Source organism: Salvia splendens, chromosome 12 (assembly GCF_004379255.2).
Source record: "Salvia splendens isolate huo1 chromosome 12, SspV2, whole genome shotgun sequence".
NCBI lineage: Eukaryota > Viridiplantae > Streptophyta > Magnoliopsida > Lamiales > Lamiaceae > Salvia > Salvia splendens.
In genome coordinates, this window is record NC_056043.1 from 618,680 (window position 1) to 637,979 (window position 19,300).

At 37.0% G+C, this 19,300-nt stretch overlaps 3 protein-coding genes and 1 pseudogene across 3 annotated transcripts; 2 read left to right on the forward strand and 2 right to left on the reverse strand.

The window, feature by feature from the left end:
- Positions 1 to 363: 363 nt before the first annotated feature.
- LOC121756857 (serine/threonine protein phosphatase 2A 59 kDa regulatory subunit B' gamma isoform-like) lies at positions 364 to 3,902 on the forward strand. The gene is made up of 2 exons (XM_042152268.1): positions 364 to 1,896; positions 3,239 to 3,902. The coding sequence occupies exons 1-2, from the start codon at positions 757 to 759 to the stop codon at positions 3,596 to 3,598; spliced, it is 1,500 nt and encodes a 499-aa protein (XP_042008202.1). The 5' UTR covers positions 364 to 756; the 3' UTR covers positions 3,599 to 3,902.
- A 175-nt stretch (positions 3,903 to 4,077) lies between these two features.
- On the reverse strand, positions 4,078 to 8,104 carry LOC121757393 (annotated as a pseudogene).
- Positions 8,105 to 8,772: 668 nt separating this feature from the next.
- On the reverse strand, positions 8,773 to 11,494 carry LOC121759257 (protein NRT1/ PTR FAMILY 6.4-like). Its single transcript, XM_042154797.1, has 5 exons — positions 11,313 to 11,494; positions 11,112 to 11,223; positions 10,712 to 10,929; positions 10,062 to 10,603; positions 8,773 to 9,887 (listed from the first exon to the last, which is right to left on the reverse strand). Exons 1-5 carry the CDS (start codon positions 11,313 to 11,315, stop codon positions 9,011 to 9,013), a joined length of 1,752 nt encoding a protein of 583 aa, XP_042010731.1. The 5' UTR covers positions 11,316 to 11,494; the 3' UTR covers positions 8,773 to 9,010.
- A 5,453-nt stretch (positions 11,495 to 16,947) lies between these two features.
- LOC121756959 (fatty acid hydroperoxide lyase, chloroplastic-like) lies at positions 16,948 to 19,269 on the forward strand. Its single transcript, XM_042152397.1, has 2 exons — positions 16,948 to 17,438; positions 18,094 to 19,269. The coding sequence occupies exons 1-2, from the start codon at positions 17,043 to 17,045 to the stop codon at positions 19,138 to 19,140; spliced, it is 1,443 nt and encodes a 480-aa protein (XP_042008331.1). The 5' UTR covers positions 16,948 to 17,042; the 3' UTR covers positions 19,141 to 19,269.
- Positions 19,270 to 19,300: the final 31 nt, after the last annotated feature.

Here is a 19,300-nt window from a genome sequence, read left to right on the forward strand (position 1 = left end):
ATAGTACTTGCCTTGGCATGATGGAATTATTTGCCATAAAATAATCAAGCAAATATTAAAACTATGACTAAGATGACCGTGCCCATGTTTTAATTTTGTTTATAACTTATTAAATAAATAAATTAAATAATTTTTATGGAATGTAAAATTTTAATAATATTAATAATAATTTGATATAATAATGTGCGTCGCATTCGCATACATAGTACGTAAAAGAGAATTTTGTGGAACTTATCTACTTGGAATAGTGTTATGATTAGATTGGGATCATATCTATAATAGATTTATTTCACATAATAATTAAGTATTTTCAATAATCGTACTATAAGATTTTGAGGGATAAATCGATAGGATAGGATAGAATCATAGATCTTGAAATTTTATTTCCAATATAATAATTGTAAAAAATCATTTTTAATATTGCCAATTATCAAAATTAACTTCCCTTCTTCTCAGGGTTTTGAATCCAGGAAAAAATTATCACTTTCCTCTTTCATCGCTTCAGATTTCGCCATTGTCTGATGCTTACGCGATTGCTATTCAAAATTCTGTATCTAAACTGATTCGGATATTATTCGGTGAGATTTTCCGACTGTGATCGAATGCAAAAAAGGTTCGAGCTTTATTGATTCGACCAGTTTCGATTAATTCTCCAAATGCTCGTACAAATAGAATGGATTGGCTGTTTAGATTGCATTTCCATGGATCAGCTCTCTGTTTAGCATAGTTTTTGGGGGACTCTGTCTCTGTATAGATATGATTAAGCAAATATTCGGCAAGCTTCCGAAGAAACAATCTCCGAAGCAGTCTCAGTTTGAATCCGACGCTTCAATTCTCGATTTGAATCCGGGCCCACCACTGTCGTCCAGAAATGGTATGTCTCTCCCGGTGGCGCCTACGGTGCGTGGGAGCCCTACATTGTTGAATTACGTGGCTGCTTGCAAGGCGTTGCCGAGCTTGAGCGACGCCTCAAGCTCGGAACGGCAGAGTGTGTTCATCAAAAAGCTGAATTTGTGCTGTGTGGTGTTTGATTTTACTGACTCCTCCTTTCATATGGAGAAGGATGCTAAGAGGGGTTTGCTCCTCCAGCTGTTGGAGTATTTCTCGTTGGTGAATTCGAAGTTCAGTGAGATTGTGATGAACGAGATCACGAAGATGCTGGTGGCGAATCTGTTTAGGGCATTGCCTTCTACGAATCCGGATAGTAAGCTGGTGGGTGAAGTGTATGATCCGGAGGATGACGAGCCGGTCTTGGAGCCTTCTTGGCATCATCTTCAGCTCGTGTACGAGTTCTTCCTGAGGTTCGTGTCCTCCTCCGAGACGGATGCTAAGCTTGCCAAGAGATACATTGACCATTCTTTCGTGCTGAGATTGTTGGATCTTTTTGACTCGGAGGATCAGAGGGAGAGGGAGTACTTGAAGACGATTCTGCATCGTATATACGGGAAGTTTATGGTGCATAGGCCGTTTATCAGGAAGTCGATCAATAACATTTTCTATCATTTCATGTTTGAGTCGGAGAAGCATAATGGGATTGCGGAGTTGCTAGAGATATTAGGGAGTATTATTAATGGCTTTGCTCTGCCTCTGAAGGAGGAGCATAAGCTTTTTCTTGTGCGTGTGTTGATTCCACTTCATAAACCAAAGCAAATGTGCGCGTATCATCAGCAGCTGTCTTATTGTGTAACTCAATTTGTCGAGAAAGATGTGAAGTTAGCTGATACAGTGATCAGAGGTCTTCTGAAGTACTGGCCTGTGACTAATAGCTCCAAGGAGGTTATGTTTATCAGTGAAATAGAGGAAGTGTTGGAAACTATGCTGGCTCCGGAGTTTCAACGTGTGATGGTCCCTTTGTTCCATCAGATAGGTCGCTGCATCAACAGCTTCCATTTTCAGGTGGTGCTGATCTCATTTTTTTCTCTCTTGATTTGGTTAATAATTCGTGGAAGCATAAAAATATACTATCGGCATGTGATTAGTAGCTCGTATTCTCCTGTTTAGTTTATTTCAGTTTGCTTCTTTCCATTTGTTTTCTGAATGCATGATATATTTATCGCTTACTACATTAAATTATATACTCCCTCCGTCCCTGAAGAGTATGCACTATTTCCTTTTTCGTCCGTCCCCAAATAGTATGAACATTCCAATTTTGGAAACTCTATTCTCTCTAATGAGGTGAGACTCATTCTCCCCGGACAATACTTAAAAAACTTTCTCTATCTATCTCTCTCTTACTTTACCAATAATGCATTAAAACCCGTGTCGAACCCAAAGTTCATACTCTTTGGGGACGGAGGGAGTAATAAAAGTTCAAGCAAGGGGATATACAGATTGAATTATGTTAGGGAAATGAACTTCTTATCTCTAGTTTTGATCACACACAATCATGGTCTAATGGTTTCCTTGAATTAAGGGAATATTTCATTTTTATGAATCTGATTATCTTGCTTAGAGCTGCTTGTAAATTCATGATTGGACAAAATTGAATCCAAAATCTTGGATTCTGTTTATTCCCTCTTGATTTGTGTAATGAAGGGGAAGCATAAAAATATGTTATTGGCATACGGATTAGAAGCTCGTGTTCTCCTTAATTTATTTCAGTTTGCTTGTTACCATTTCCCAGTTAGAAGAGTTTGACTCCTTTAGTTTCGTTTTAATGATGTCTGTTTCGTTTTCTGAATACATGACATGTTGCATATATTTATTGCTTGCTAAATTAATATTTAGAAGAAGAGTTCGAGCAAGAGGGAATATCATATACATATGTGGGGCCCATGAATAGTGAAGGGAAAATATGATTAAGGGACGTGGGTTGTGGATGGCCTAAGCTGCTTCTTTAACTACATTTCCCCGAAATCTTCTATGCTTTTCCTTCACACACACAAAAACTCATTTCATGATTCTGTTTTTATCATTTTCTTCTTCTAGAATACAGGAAAGATCAAGATTGGGATTAATGGTACTCCGTGATTTTCTAGATCAAGTTAGTATCTTCCCATTTTTAGATGGCTTTTTATACAATGAGAAATTAATCTTTTTCCACTTATATTTTTGAACACACACACAATCATGATTTTTAGAGTAAGGTCAGTTTGAGAACTAATGAGAAATCATCATATTTGTCTCATTTGGTTGATCGTTGATTTGTTATTTATGGAACATTTGCAGTGGACAGTAATATACGATAAACTTGATCAGTTGCTCCAGTAATGTAAATTCCTTCTACTCTTGTTGGCAGGTAGCTGAGCGTGCCCTCTTCCTGTGGAACAACGACAACATAAGAAGTTTGATCATTCAAAACCAAGATGTCATACTCCCTATAATACTCCCATGTATTGAGAAGAGCATCCGTGGTCACTGGAACCACGTGGTTCAGAGCCTAACATGGAACGTGCGCAAGGTATTCATGGATGCTGATCAATCGTTCTTTGATCAGTGCTTGGCCAAGTTCAACGAATACGAAGCCAAGGAGAAGGAAATGCTGGAAAGACGAGTATCAAACTGGAAATGGTTGGAAGACATAGCCGCTGCCAAACCCCTCAGAAACGAGCCTCTGCCCGTGTCCATTTTCCCTTCCTCTGTCGCTATAGGGAGCTGAGGCGCCCGGCTCCTCAAAACAGCAAGCGCTCTAGGCAAGAAATAAAGATTCAACCAAGATCCTTATCAGATCATATTTTTTCGTATTTGGAGGTGAATATTTGGAGAAGCCGGTATGTTTCTTTTATTCGTTTTCGTTTAATTTGCTTCGAGGTTTAGCATTGAGGGTTTAGTTTTCCTGAAACTAAACGTCCATTTTTTATTTCATTTTTTCCACGTACGCAGAAAAAAATATGTTCATTTTGTAATTTAAGAAGAGGTGTGATGATCACTATTTGTAATATATGCATCAAATGGTAATTCTACTTGCAAAGTGTTTATATGGTAATATTATCTGAATTTTAGATAAATGAATAAAATAACAAAAAACCTTTTATATATGTTTAGTGCGCTAAGTGTAGGGAGAATAAAGTAATAGAAATAAAGAGAGAATATTACTTTTTGCAAAAAAAAATTGAAATGACTAATTATCTTGAAAGTTCACAAAATAGAAAAATGACTCAATTAACAACGAACGCATAGAGTAATAAACTTCCATTGATGTAGAGTGACAATATCATCATTTAAAATTTGAGAATTAGGCTTGCTTGTGTAATCATATCCATAACTTATCACAAAACGAGACGATGCTAAGAAGTCAGGTTTGAGGTTTGAGGCATACGGTGAGGTCGTCCATGGTGGGGCAATCGAGGATTCTCAGCTCATGCTCGTTCGCTAGATGTAATAGGCAAATGAAGCACAAATGAGTCGAGATGTCATTAATCAATGGTGCTGCTCTGCAGCTATCTGGGACATTAGCCAACACTTGTTTGAAGGAGATAGACTCTTCCTGAAAAAGTGGAGTACGTGTTACTACAAATGTGATGGAAACAACAAGTCTCCAAAATAGTAACTTAAATGTAAACTACTTTACCTCAACTGGGCTTTGATCCAGTTGTTGTATATGACCCCATAGTGTTTCCTTTAGCGCGTGAACATCAACTTGTTTCGATGTTTTATCGTACTGAACCTCAATCTTGCTCACCTGAGTACGAATCAAGTCGTATATGAGACAGAGAGATGATGCATTGGTTACTACTACTAGCTAGCACAGTTTGATTAAGAAATGGTGATAGACAAACAAACCTGTCGGGGTTGAGAAACGAGGGTGCTTGTCTCTTCAACATCGCTATGAGCATGTCCATCATCAAAGCCACCACCAAAATCATCTCCATCATCCCAAGATGCCGTTGCTTCAAACCCATCTCTTTGTTGATTTTCATTATCTAACCACAATAATTAGTGTCTCACGACCTCAGCATGTGATGAAAGAGATGAACAAGCAGTGATGTTTTTCTTATGGTTGGCGAGGATACAAAGCGTAATAGTAAAACATACCATGTTTCTTTGTTCTAGTCCTTCCGAGGCACTGCATCAAAAAGTACAACAAAATGGATATTATTGTATCGTCCCACGTTAATGGAAAAAGCTAAGTGTGCTATATGAGACGTAAGTATACCAAAACATGAGGTAGCAAGAAAAGCTTCACAAGATCCTCTGGTTGGTAGTGACAATCTTCGGGAAGCCTGGTGTTGTAAGGTGCTCTATTTGCTGGAAGTAATAAGGACTTGGGATTCTTTGGAGGATCAAAGATTTGCGAAATGTCAGTATTGATAGTGTTTGAAAAATCAATATCCAAATCTGCTTTCTTGTTTTTTGCCTTCTTCAACTTCGGTGATCCACTTTCCTCAGCTGGAACCTCAGGTTCTGCAGAAGAAGTCAGCGTTTAATTTCAAAGCAAGAGATGCCGGAAAAAAAAGCCAGTTCGGGTGCATGGTGAAGCCTAGACCTTTTGTTTTCCGGAATTTCCAGTGATTGGGACCTGCCCAAGAATTTTGCTTGGTTGAAAACCCCAAACTTAAAAACAAATAGCTATCAACCTCCTCGGATCTGTCATCCTCATCGGGGTCATACACATGTGACTGTTCGTCACCCTGCAAAGTGATGCATGCTGTCACCTTTTTCGTTCTGATAACTTGAAATACGCAAAAGAAGGTGAGGAGGTTGAAGCAACAATATATCAACCACATAGGGAGCTTCATTTTGGCTTGGGAACATTGTGTCCTGATTATCAGTAGCCTCGTCTATCACATTTGCTTCGTCATCATGATCATCGTCCCAAGCTCCATAGCCCCCAAACGTCTCAGCAGATACACCATCATCATCATCATCATCCCTGTCGAGAGGTTCATTAACTTGCCCAAATGAAACTGACTCAGACTGTCTTCGGTTATCTGTGTCCAATTGATTAACTATAGCCATAAGGCTAGGAGATATTTCAGAGCTGCTAAGCATATCCGACACCATCCGCTCAATGCATTCTAAAAAAATTAAACAACAAAATTAACAGGCATCAAGTCCAAACCAAACATTTTTAGTAAAAGAAACAGAAAAGGTAAAATCCTGCAGGAAAATCCAGCCTCCAGAATTACCTACCACTAGCAAATGACAGATCAATAACCTGAGCACCCTCATCTCGAGCCACGGGAGATGAACACTTCCCAGGTACTTCCAATGAATCAAAAAGGACCTGGCAGTTACCATAAACTCCAAGATTGTTCAGCAACAGACCCTTTGCTCCACCTTCGTCGAATTGTGCTGATGTCTGATGGTAGAGAGGATCCACCGCAAATGCAACTAAAACAAGAAAATGAAAGTCATGAGTACATGTAGACTAACACACACCAAATGGCATTCAGAAGAGAGACAATAATAACACCAGATATTACGAGAACTAATTGATAAAGTAATTTATTAGAAACCACTAGATGGAACTTACCATCAAATTTCTTTACATTTATGGCGGCAAAAGATGACTCCAGCATTGACAAAGGTGACAACTGCATTGATACATGCCAAATGCACAGGTTACTCAAATAACAACGTACTTGATCAACTGCTTAATACTTCATATTCCTTTTTCATCTCTCCGAAAATTAAAGTCCATTTCTAGTTAATATTTAAAAATACTTTAAAACATATCTACTTAGGTGTGAAAAGGAAAAGTGAACTATCTTTGCAGGAGTACAGAATACAAGACAGACACTTAACCTTTCTCCCTTGCTCTTTCTTCTCATCACTTTCCCCTTGTCCAGCAGTGACATTGCCATCCTCGACAGCATCTGTATGAATAAAGTGTTAGGATTTAGGAAGCAATAGCATAACAAAACCAGATGATACAAAATGATGTGAATTTGGTATTAAATGTTCTTTTCTAGGAGTACTACATTTCATCCACATACCGACAGTCAAACTGAAGTAGTAAAACCTGGAAACAGGAGGAAAACTCATAGACAATTAACAAAGGAACCATGAAGGTATGTGAAACCTCACCTTTTTCATCTGCATGCCCAACCCGATTAAGTCCTCAAGAACTTTATATGCCTCAGAATGCACAGACTCCACTCTCATTGAATAAATCCTAACCCCAGATTCAAGTGTACAACTAGCCTACAGTAGAGTTATACAGTTAAAGTTACAGATACTACTGAATGCAACTAATATCAACAAGAAGAATCCAAAGACAAAGCATTCACACATTCAAGAAAATATGTGGTTTTTGCTTCCTAAGGAGTATGGATGAAGAAAATTCAACATCAACCAAGAATCATGTTTTTACTCAAAGTCCCCACAATCATGATCGTCGTCAAGTTACAGAAACTAGCTTGATCATTGCACAAATTCCACTTGACCTTTTGACATGTTCAACTTAATAATCATAATCATGTTACAATCCTCTTAACCTATGTGATGGACTGATTTTTCTTACTTATGCTTCTCTTATTCGTATTTTCAACCTTAATCAACTGATGTTTTAATCCAGAACACTTGATTAAACAAAAGTTCAAGTCTTCAACTCTCAAAATGTTTTAAAAAGTGATGCTCAACTTCTCCCAATCACTGAATGCTTGTGCAATGAATTGCCCAAAATCCAATGCACTATCAAAGCATAGCTCCAAATATGCAGCTAATAAAGTCATTGCAATTGCAATATAAGATCAAATACAAACTAGGGATTTAAAACAAAATACCTTCTGGAAATTGGTTTCAGTGTCATCTTCTTCTTCGACCTTAACAATCTCGCAGAGATGATCAATCAAATTCAGCTCCCAAGTATTTTTCTGATTAATTTTCTGCACGCCAGAGATAAATACAATCGACAATTAGAAATTAATTTGAAAGATTTAAAAAATCATAATTCAAAATAGAAAAGAGCGGACATTTTCACTGGCCAGTTTGATGCAGTTGTGGAACAAATCGAGGATCTGTTCTTTCCCGAGACAAGAATCGGCCTCAGGCGTCACGGAGGTGAAAACGACGGTGGGCCTGAGCCCTTTCGAGCTTGTCGTCGTTGGAGCCGATTGCAAACTGCGGGCTCTTAATTGGGGAAAATGCAGCTCTTTGCTTCGAAATTGGGCTTAAGGCTTCCCCCATTTCCGGTTGCAGACGGCGGCCGGAATTCGTAGAGAGAGAGAGGTTTACGAAATTCTGTTTTTTCCCTCCTTTTCAAAAGGCATATAAATAAATAATTACACATGAATTTAATTGTGAATAATTAGTAGTAACAATTTTTAAAATAATTAATTAATTGCTCGAAATAACGTTGCTATTCCATGTTAATTTTTTAAAAATAGAACAAAATTTAATAATTTCATTGTTTTACCTTATTAGAAATAAATCCAAAGTCATTCTCAATATTGCTTTTTATATTTCAAGAACATCATTTACTTGTATCTATTTATCTTATCCATATTAATTTACCAAATTACTCCCTCCGTCCACGAAAAATAGGGCATATTTGCCATTTTTGGTTGTCCATGAAAAATAGTGCACATTCAAATAAGGAAAAAATTTCAACAATTTCTCTCTTATTTTTTCCCCTTATCTTTTACTAATAATATAAAACTCACATTCCACTGTCACTACTTTTCTCTTACTTTTTTCACTTCTTTCTTAATTTTTTCCCTTATATCTTAATTTATCAATTTTACATTAAAACATGTGTCATTCACAAAGTACCCTATTTTTCGGAGGGAGTGTATCATACTATACTAAATTCCACAATAATTTTAAGAATATATCATAATTTAGAGATTAAATATATAGTTCATATATCCAGTCAAAGAAGGGCGGAAAAAACAAACACTTGAATGAATATACACATTACAAAATCAAATATTTATACAATGACAATCCAAATACCACATCTTCCACTACAACACACAAACACATTGTACTATACCAAAATCAAAATAATTTTACACAATTAAAAAAAATCATAGTGTGTACTCCCTATATACATTTACCAACTTATGCTTCAAAAAAACTAATAACAAAAAAAATGAAATAATATAAACAAAGATCAAAGTCCAATTTAAGGCACTTCTGTTGCAACCTCAGCTGCAATCTTGCCTGCATTAATGCTTGTACTTTCCTTGAGATCATCTTCCCCATCAAGCTTAGGTACAACATAGTTCTGCACCTTGTATCTATGCCTCATTGCAAACAAAAGAAACACCAAAAAATTCAATATCCCCAAAAGTGCAAGCATCCAATAGAATTTATCCAACTTCCCTCTATTGAGGTCACTCATCAGCCACTTTTTGTTCGTCACGCTGTCGACCAGCGTGACGAGCAGGCTGCTGACGAAGAAGCCCATGGACAGGGTGCTGAGAAACAGCCCCGTGCTCATGGACTTCATCCTCTCTGGGGCCTCTCGAATGAAGAATTCGAGCTGGCCCACGTAGGCGAAGGCCTCCCCGGCCCCCACTAGGAAGAACTGGGGCACGAGCCAGAAGGCGCGGATTCTAAGGCCGTCGTTTACGAAGGCATCCCTCCTCTTCATCTCCACGAGGGCCGAGGCTGCCATGCCGAATACGGAGAAAACAAGGCCCATCCCGACCCTCTGGAGGGAGGACAGGCCTTGTTTCGTGTGGGTGACGCGACGGGCTAGGGGGACGAGGAGCCTCTCGTTGAGGGACGTGAAGAGGAGGATCGAGATGAAGAGGAAGAAGGAGAAGCTTCCGGCCGGGATCTCGAAACTGCCGATGTTCCGGTTCATGAAGGTGGCTTGCTCAATGGTGAATGTGTTCATTTGGGAGTAGACTGTCCAGAAAAGAATGCAAGTGGACCAAATTGGTAGGAGCATTACTACCATCTTCACTTCCTCAACTTGAGTAACGGTTGCGAGTTTCCCTGTCGTCGCGCCTTTGTCTCCCTCGGCCTCGGTCACCGACGCCTTGTCCAAACACCTAACATTGTTACAATTCCAAGAAAAAATCACACTTTTTCTTAATTGTTATTCTAATAACTCCCATGTTTTACTAAGAAGTGACATGAATGAACTGTCAGGCATCAGACTTCAGTTCAGTGATGTCCAGATTAGTAAAACAGGGGAAGTTAAACAAAAACAGAAAACTCTTTACCGAAGTTTATTCGAATGAGGAACTGTGGCACTGAAGTACTCATTCAACATGTCGGGTTGAGGAGGATACGGGAGTCGTCGTCTCCTCCACGCGGAGGAGACGACGCGCCATATCACGGTCAGCGGGCTTCCCTGGGCCTGTTTGTAGCGGTACAAAGTGGTCCCCGCTAGCAACACCCCAACTGCGATGATCATCGTCCCGGCCGAGATCCCGTAGCCCCACCCTCTCCCCACATTGTCTTGAATGTAGACCAAAACCGTGACCGCGAACAGGGACCCGAGGCTAATGCAGAAATAGAATCTGTTGAAAAAGTATATCATGGCCTTCTCCTCCTTCGGATCAGACGAGTCAAACTGGTCAGATCCGAAGCCGGAGACGTTAGACTTGATGCCTCCTCCCCCCAACGCGATCGTGTAGAGGGCCGTGTAGAGCATGGCCAGCTGGCGCCCGTTGGCCTCCACGCACGGCTCCCTCCGTGGATCCGTGCAGGGAGGAGGCCTCATGCTGGGGATGGTGGTGGCCAATGTCAACATTGTCACACCCTTCAAATGAAATAATATAATGTTAGATTTATAAAATAATATAGAAAAAGTACTAACAAATTAGGACATGACTAGCTAGTTTGAGGGGTTGGATTTTTTTTTACTTACCAAAGCTGTGACGGATGCCGCGATAGCAACCGTCATGTAACGGCCGAGTTTGGCGTCGGCGACGAAGCCTCCGAGGAGGCCGAGTAAATTGAGAGTTCCCATGAAATTTGTCACGATGTTCGCCGATTTTGCCGACGAAAGATGCAATTCTCCAACGAGGTACGTCACGAGATTCATCGATATCCCCATCACGCAAACCCTCTCGGAGAGTTCCGTTCCTGAACTCGAAATACGGGACGAGACGAGACGAGACTCATAAGTCAAGACTATTTAATAAAAGGTGAATCCTTTATGATTATAGCTAGATTCTATAGGGGTAGTTAGCCTATATAGTCTCATATTGTTAATTAGGAATTTTATCAAAATTTCTGAATTCGTCACTGCATGATATATGGATTACCTAAAATGAGCCCGGCTGCCAGCCAACCACCGGTTTTCGATTTATCGACCTGTTTTCCACGAAAATCCACCATAGCTCCTTCATCTTTGCTACCATGATTATCAACAAAAACCTGCATATTTCCAAACATCAGTTTCACCATTTTTACACAAAGCATATATATATATATATATATATATATATATGCACAGTGTTACTTACCATTGCACAGAGAGAGAGAGAGAGATGAGAGAGTGGAAAGAGAGGAGAGAGAGAGAGTTGGTATTGCTGAGCACAAAAGGAATACAATAAAGTAGGATTGGAATTGAATGATTGGGAAAAAATGCTAAGTAGTCTGAGCAAATAAATGAAACTTGTACATTTGGATTTTGGAGGTATTCTTTTGTGGTTGAAATCCTACACAACTAATCAAGACATTTTAATAGATACAATGCATTTATCTCCATATCGATTTTCCACTTTATTTATTTAATTATTTTTGTTTGATTGGAAAGAAAATTCTATAGTCATGGTAGTAGGTCTTCAACTATATCACTTTGTATATAATCAGTGACGGAGTCAGGATTTTTTATTCATGTGAAAAATAATTACATAATCGACTGTACACGTAAAAGAGCTCAGGGCTGAGAACGTGGGAAGATTGGATAGACTGACGAGCACTGACAAAGAGAAGATTTTTATTTTATTTTTGACAATCAGAGTTTCTCTGTTTCTGACCCTCTAGATATTTTTATTGAGGACTTAGGAGGATTAAAAATTAAGTCTTAAATATTTTATAATATTACTATTTTGAGGATACAGTTGTTGCTCACCGGCCGAATCTAGATCCGCCGTTGTATGCAATAACATGTGAGTGATGTAATTACGACAAATATTGGCTATATAAATTATGGCTGGAATGGCGATTTTAATTTAGAAAAAATTGGGACTAGAAATTAGATGTAATTACGACAAATATTGGCTATATAAATTATGGCTGGAATGGCGATTTTAATTTAGAAAAAATTGGGACTAGAAATTATCTAAAGAGTATTCGATAAAATCTAAAGTTACTCAACCACAATGGTTACGAGCATAAAGATTTTTGAGGGACCTATTCTTTGGTAATTGTCACATTTTACTCATTTTTCACACGTACAATAATATAGGCTTCTTGTCCCTTTTCAAGAGATGATATTGACAACTCCACTAACTACTATTGCAGTAGTATATTACATGGTGTTTGGTTTAATATATCTATAAGATTAAGGCTTATGCATAATGTTTTTATTAAAGTAATTTGTTACTTAATCTTAGAACAATATCACATTATAAAGAGTTATTCAATTCTCTATTACTCATAATTAGATGACATGGTTTTTCTTATCTCTTGTTTGGCTGCATATTTTCCCAAAAACTTGATCTCAGCTCGTCTTCATAGTATTGAGGTGATGTTCAGTTCATTAGATAAAATAATAGTAAGATATGTTATAGAATGAACCAAATTGACCTTTGTTAATGATTAAATTAGTCATGGGGTGGAGTTGAGATGAATAAATGTGATATACAATGCAATCTTAACACTATGAAGAAGGGCCAAGATACATTGGCATGGACCAAATTCTTAAAAAAGAACAAGAGATAAGAATAGACATGATCTCAATTTACAAACAAACATGTCAATCGAAAGACACATAATTACACTATGTCTTATAATTATACATCTCATCAGCATCCATATGACTAATTTAATCCTAGATGAAGACTATTGAGGTTATCGCATAGTGTATCTCAATATTATCTTGTCTAACGTAATGAACGCCATCTGACTAGATTGATTAATTAGCCACCTAACTTGTATCACTCATGTGACTAACTAATCTCAAACCAATTCAATAACAATTTTGATAAGGTAATCTTGAGCACGAAATTAAGGGGCTAAATTTGACGATTCAAATGATTAGATACGTGATCAATTAAACTATGAGGTGCCAACAAGAAGTCGTGTCTATTGTCTAATCCCAATTATGGAAACTAACATTGATTGTATTCTACTCTTCAACTACTAATTGCAACCATATATATCATAACTATCTACTCAAACAAAAAAAAGAGGAAGGAGTTAGAAGGTAGAATACAAATATAGAAGTTCTATTATTGTGGGTTACGAATATAGAAATTTGATATTCACATTTCACCACCAAGTTCTTGCCAAATTAAGGTTTGAAATTTGAATAATAGAAGAAAAAACGTGATTTTGGAATGCGATTGATACTTAACCTTGCATCATAACGTGCGCATGTTTCCCAACGTGATTTTTACTTCAAGAATTATTGTTTTTTTTTTTTATTTTAGCCGATTTGGATATTTTTCATAGATAAAGAAAAATCTTGAAGGCGAATAGTATCTCTATTTACTTACATTTCCAAAGTGTTTATTTATTTATTCATCGGAGCTTCTTTGGAGATTGCCTATAACGTACTAAAACACTTTTACTATGAGAATGTAAGAACATAATTGTATTGTTCAAAAAACAAAATTTATGTCGCATCTAGGATTTAGATTCTGGTTCTCATCCATCACAGACATTCATAACCTAATCCATCACAGATATTCATAGCCTAAAGATTGAATTTTTTCACTATAAAAATTATTCTCATTTGAATTTCTTCCCTCTTCCATCCATGTCAACTTGGTATATATAGCATCTATTATTATGAGAAAATATTCACTAGTCCAACCAAATCAAGGTCTTGATGGCATTATGACATGGTATGTCTAACCATTATTTATTTGACATGTGTGAAATAAATTTACACCTAAACTAATTTCATTTAATGGGGCATTAACTGTTTTGGAAAAAGCTCAAATATGGTACTCCCTCCGTCCCAAGATAAGTGAGCCAAAACTTTTCGGCACAGAATTTAAGAAAAATGGAGTTTTGTTAGTAAAGTGGAAAGTGAATAAAGTAAGAGAGTTAATAAAGTAGAGAGAATGACAAAAAAGGAAATGTGAGTCGCTTATCTTGGGACAGAGGGAGTAATATTTTTGGACTTCCTATACATAAAATATAATTTGCATCCATATATAACGTGTAGGAGCTAATTATAAGGAGATGACTAAAAATAATTTTATTATATGTAATTTCTATTTAAATACTCTAAAATAAAATATTGTACTTAGAAATTACTTTTACAAACGTAGCAACTACATACTAAATTAAAAATAATTAAAACTAATCATATCAATTGAACACAAAAATTCTAATCTAATTAAAATTACATTCTAAACTAAAACTTATACTATTATCAATTGATCATAAAAGTTTAATCCGATTAGAAAATTTAAATAGTTATAATAATACTACACAGTTTAGTGTGATGATCACTAAAAAATGATTACAAAAACAATTACAGTGTATTTAATAGTATACAAATTTATTGTTACGTTAAATGATTAATATCGTATAAATATTAATAAATTTAATTAAGTAAGTCACTATTTATCAATTAGGTTATTGGAACTTGAAATATATTTATTTAATATAATCAAATGAAACAGAATAAATAACTCCATCAAAATTAGTGAGCAAAATTTAAATATAAAAGTAATAGTGATTTAATTACTATATATTTATTCATCAAAGTAGATCTATAAGCAATATTCAATGAATGTGTACATATAAATGCATACATTCTATATTGTATATGGTATATATAGGAAGTTCAAAAATGTTACTACCATATTTTAGCCTTTTTCTAAAAATGTTAATACCCCATTAAGTGATATTAGCTAATGTGTAAATTTATTTCCACATATCAAATAAATAGTGGTTAGACATAGCATGTCGTAGTGTCATAGTGTCATCTTGGTGTGGCTTGACTAGTGAATATTTTCTCGTATTATTATACATTTGACATTTTATCATTGGAGGCTCATATTGGGCTTAACCAACAACTAATGGGCTTTTAGTTGAGAATAAAATAGGCCCATTTAGCCCATTGCTATTATAACGATCGTAACTTGTATTAACCCAAGTCCTCTTTTAAATGGTAGTACTTAATTATCAGTTACTTAGTTATATCTCAATATTAGGTCCAAAAATTTTACACCCCCATATAAAGTTTACATTTTAATAGTTAGTTATTTAGTTATATCTCACTATTAGGTCAAAAAAATTTTGATACGACATAAACACATTTTAATAGCAGTAATTTTCGTAATTACTTAATTATGTTTATATTTTCTTGCATTTGATATGACTGTCTCCATTTCTTGTCTTTGATGTCACGACCACCATGAGTCCATGACCATGCCGTCAGATATCATATCTTTGCCGCAATACGTCAGAAATCGGAATCGTTTCATGCCATTATCGTGTGTTTTGAATTGTATCCTTGTCATGTTATCACCGTGTCTGAACTGATTCGTGGCATGTGTAGATAATGTTCGGATTTGAATATAGTAGGTCAACTTTGTGCTTGGATTTAAAATTTCCTTAACATATCGTGTTCGAATTTGACCTTAATGGACTGAGTTGTTAATAGATGTACTCGATAATAACCTAGCATGATTCTTCTTAATATAGGTGAAATTACCATTAGTGTTGTTGATAATTTGCCATATCGTTCAGTAATTCTGTTGTATTGAACTTTGACTTGACACATTAAAAAAATGTGAATATTTCAAAAAAAATTAAAATAAAATCATAATCGAAATTTTAAAACTTTAGCTTCATATGGCTCCACCTAGATGATGAATGGGAGGTGGTGATTTGATGATATGAAATACGTGACACAAACACTGATTTCCAAACGGCCGAACCCCAAATGTAAAAAAGAGATAAGATCTGAATTATTATGAAAAATATCATGAAGTGATAAACAACAATCCAAAAGTGTAACTACTATTAATTTGGAAAATACTTCAAATTTAAAAATTAGACAACACAAAAATCACCCAAAAATCTAACTTATTTACTAAATTTATTTTATGAAATTGAAAATAGAAATTGATATATGATATTATTTTCGATTTATATTTTTTGAATTTAATGCATATTTTTACCTTACGAAACGATTTAACTACTTGTCATATAAATTCATCCAAGTACAACAATAATTGCAAATAAGTAAAAAAAAAGAAGATATTTTACGTGAACCAAATGTATGGCCGAAAAGTGTGAGCCTACATGATTTTGTTTTTTCCACATGTGCAAGATATATTTTAATTTTCGATCCTCATGTGCAAGATATTTTATTAATTATATAACTATTTATCTAAATACAAAATATACAGTACTATTTTATTTCCTCAACATATATTACACATAATCAAAATTCTGTGTCGGCAACTTAAAAAAATCAGGAAAAAATACAATCACCTATGTGCAAAATATTAAGTATTCAACAAATATTTTCTTCATGAATTCGTTTAACTCGTGGGTGATGCAATTAACTAACATATCAAAAAAATTTAATGATAATTACGAATAAATCAAAACTTCATATTTCCTACTGATTTTTTAAAATATGACGGAATTTGACCAAATTTCATGTTTTCTCGTACAACTTCCCCCTAGTTTATTCATCGATCATTTATGCCAAATGACTCACTACTTTCTTTATCCGCAATTCATTTCTTAATCATTGTTAATACATATCCTTGATCTTTCTCCACTTACAATACACTATTCAATTTTATTAAAATTGATTAGCTAATGATAATATATGTTGTAACAAAGGTGCTGCAACAATTGTCATTCGTCCAAATTAGAAAATTAAAAACACGTGTACAACGTTCTCAATAATTTAGCTCAAATTTTAACTTTATTCATCACAACCTTTTTCTTCCTCCTACAAAAATCTCTTCATCCAAACAAAAATTCAATTTCATTCCATACTCACATTCCACACTCTCTTCAACACAATCAGCTTAAAATCCCCCCAAATTATGAATGCAACACTCTCAGGGGCGGCGATATCGCCATCAGCCGTCCCTCAGCGTGCAGCGATCCCCGGTAGCTACGGCTGGCCGGTGATCGGGCCGCTGTCGGACCGCCTGCAGTACTTCTGGCTGCAGGGGCCGCAGAAGTTTTTCGCAAATCGGATGGAGAAGTACGAGAGCACGGTGTTCCGTACGAACGTCCCGCCGACGTTCCCGTTCTTCGTCGGCGTCAACCCGAACGTGGTGGCGGTGCTCGACGTGAAGTCGTTCAGCCACCTCTTCGACACGGAGCTCGTCGACAAGACGAACATCCTTGTCGGAGATTTCATGCCTAGTGTTAAGTACACCGGAGGAATTAGGGTTTGTGCTTATCTTGATACCACAGAAGCTAAACATGGCCAAGTAAGTATCTCTCTTTTTAGTAAATGAAATTGGTGTGGTTGGAAACTTGAAAAAATAAAAATAAATATAATATTTATATAGCTTAGTAGTTTTTTATGGGGGTTTTAATTTCACATATTTGTGATTAGGAAAGATAACTTAATTAATATTTTTATGACGCAAATTTAACATAATTTGTGTTAATTTTTTGGTAATTTGCAAAAAATCTTGACTGATTTGCGCATGTGAATATGCATGTGACCACACGTCTATATTTGTATTTTGTACATATGCTAAAAAAGAAAAAATATTTATTATTATCATTATTATTATACGAATTATCTTATCTTGTTTGCTCTCGTAACCACATAATATCTTTGGGATGGACTACTATATCTTGTGGATTAAGAAGCATGATAGGTTGTTATAGTACACATTGAAGCTTGAATTATTGCAATAGTGTGTTGCATTACATATTATTGATTTACTTGAATTATTTCAATATAAAATGAAATCGCTAGGTAATTCAAGTGTGACAACAGTTATATTTTCTATAATTCATAGTTTTTTTTTAAATCGGGACTATTTAGTATACTATACTATACTCTTTTCCATTACCACATTATTTACTTCATTAACTTTTTTATAATTAATCAATGATTAAATAAAATTGCAGATCAAATCCTTCGCCATAGACATCTTAAAACGGAGCTCGAGCAAATGGGTTTCGTCCATGGTCACCACGCTCGACGCCACGTGGGATTCCCTCGAGTCCCAGCTCGCCGCCGCCGGAGACGGCGGCTCAGCCAGCTACATCCTCCCTCTCCAAGAATTCCTCTTCGCATTCCTCAGCCTCACCCTCCTAGGGGCCGACGCCTCCGCCTTCCCGGAGATCAAGAAATGCGGCCACATATATCTCGACCTCTGGCTCGGAGTGCAGCTCCTCCCAACGATACCCATCAACGTCGTGCAGCCCCTCGAGGAGATCTTCCTCCACTCCTTCTCCTACCCCTTCTGGCTCGTCAAATCCAGCTACGAGAAGCTCACGAGGTTCGTAGAGAACGGAGCCGCGGAGACCGTCGCCCGAGCGCAGACCGAGTTCAACCTCACAAAGGAGGAAGCCATCCACAACCTCCTCTTCACGCTCGGGTTCAACGCGTTCGGAGGGTTCACCCTCTTCTTCCTCTCGCTCCTCGGCAGGCTCGGCGAGAATCCGAGCGTGCACGAGGAGCTGAGGAGGGAGGTGCGAGGGAAGCTCTCAAACAATGTCCTTAGCTTCGAGACGGTGAAGGAGATGGACCTGGTGAATTCGTTCGTGTACGAGACACTAAGATTGGACCCGCCGGTTCCACAGCAGTTCGGCCGAGCCCGAAAGGACTTCGACCTCACCTCACACAACGCGGTGTACGAGATCAAGAAAGGAGAGCTGCTGTGTGGCTTCCAGCCACTAGTGATGAGGGATCCCAAGATATTCGAGAATCCAGAGGACTTCGTGTACAACAGATTCTCGAAGAAAAACGGTGGTAACAAGTTGCTGGAATACCTGTTCTGGTCGAATGGGCCGCAGATGGGGACTCCGGGCCCATCGGCCTCCAACAAGCAGTGTGCAGCCAAGGACGCCGTGCCTCAAACTGCTGCTGTGTTTCTGGCTTACCTGTTTCAGAGATATGATGAGATCTCCATTTCCTCTGGGTCCATCACTGCTCTCAAAAGGGCAAAGTAACGGCCATAAATGATGCTGTATCATAATACAGTACAACGTCTGTATACATCGACGTTTGTCAATGTATAAAATAAACATGGAAGAACAATATGTTTACCTGTTCAAGTTATAAACCTTAAAATAGCACAATGATGACTCTTTCCTACAAAATAACTAAGCT

Coding starts and splice junctions, on each gene's coding strand:
- LOC121756857 (XM_042152268.1), top strand. CDS start 757: ATGATTAAGCAAATATTCGGCAAGCTTCCGAAGAAACAATCTCCGAAG. Junction 1,897..3,238: donor TCAACAGCTTCCATTTTCAG/GTGGTGCTGATC, acceptor TCTTGTTGGCAG/GTAGCTGAGCGTGCCCTCTT.
- LOC121756959 (XM_042152397.1), top strand. CDS start 17,043: ATGAATGCAACACTCTCAGGGGCGGCGATATCGCCATCAGCCGTCCCT. Junction 17,439..18,093: donor CAGAAGCTAAACATGGCCAA/GTAAGTATCTCT, acceptor ATAAAATTGCAG/ATCAAATCCTTCGCCATAGA.
- LOC121759257 (XM_042154797.1), bottom strand. Junction 10,604..10,711: donor CGGCATCCGTCACAGCTTTG/GTAAGTAAAAAA, acceptor TTTCATTTGAAG/GGTGTGACAATGTTGACATT. Junction 9,888..10,061: donor CCTCATTCGAATAAACTTCG/GTAAAGAGTTTT, acceptor TAACAATGTTAG/GTGTTTGGACAAGGCGTCGG.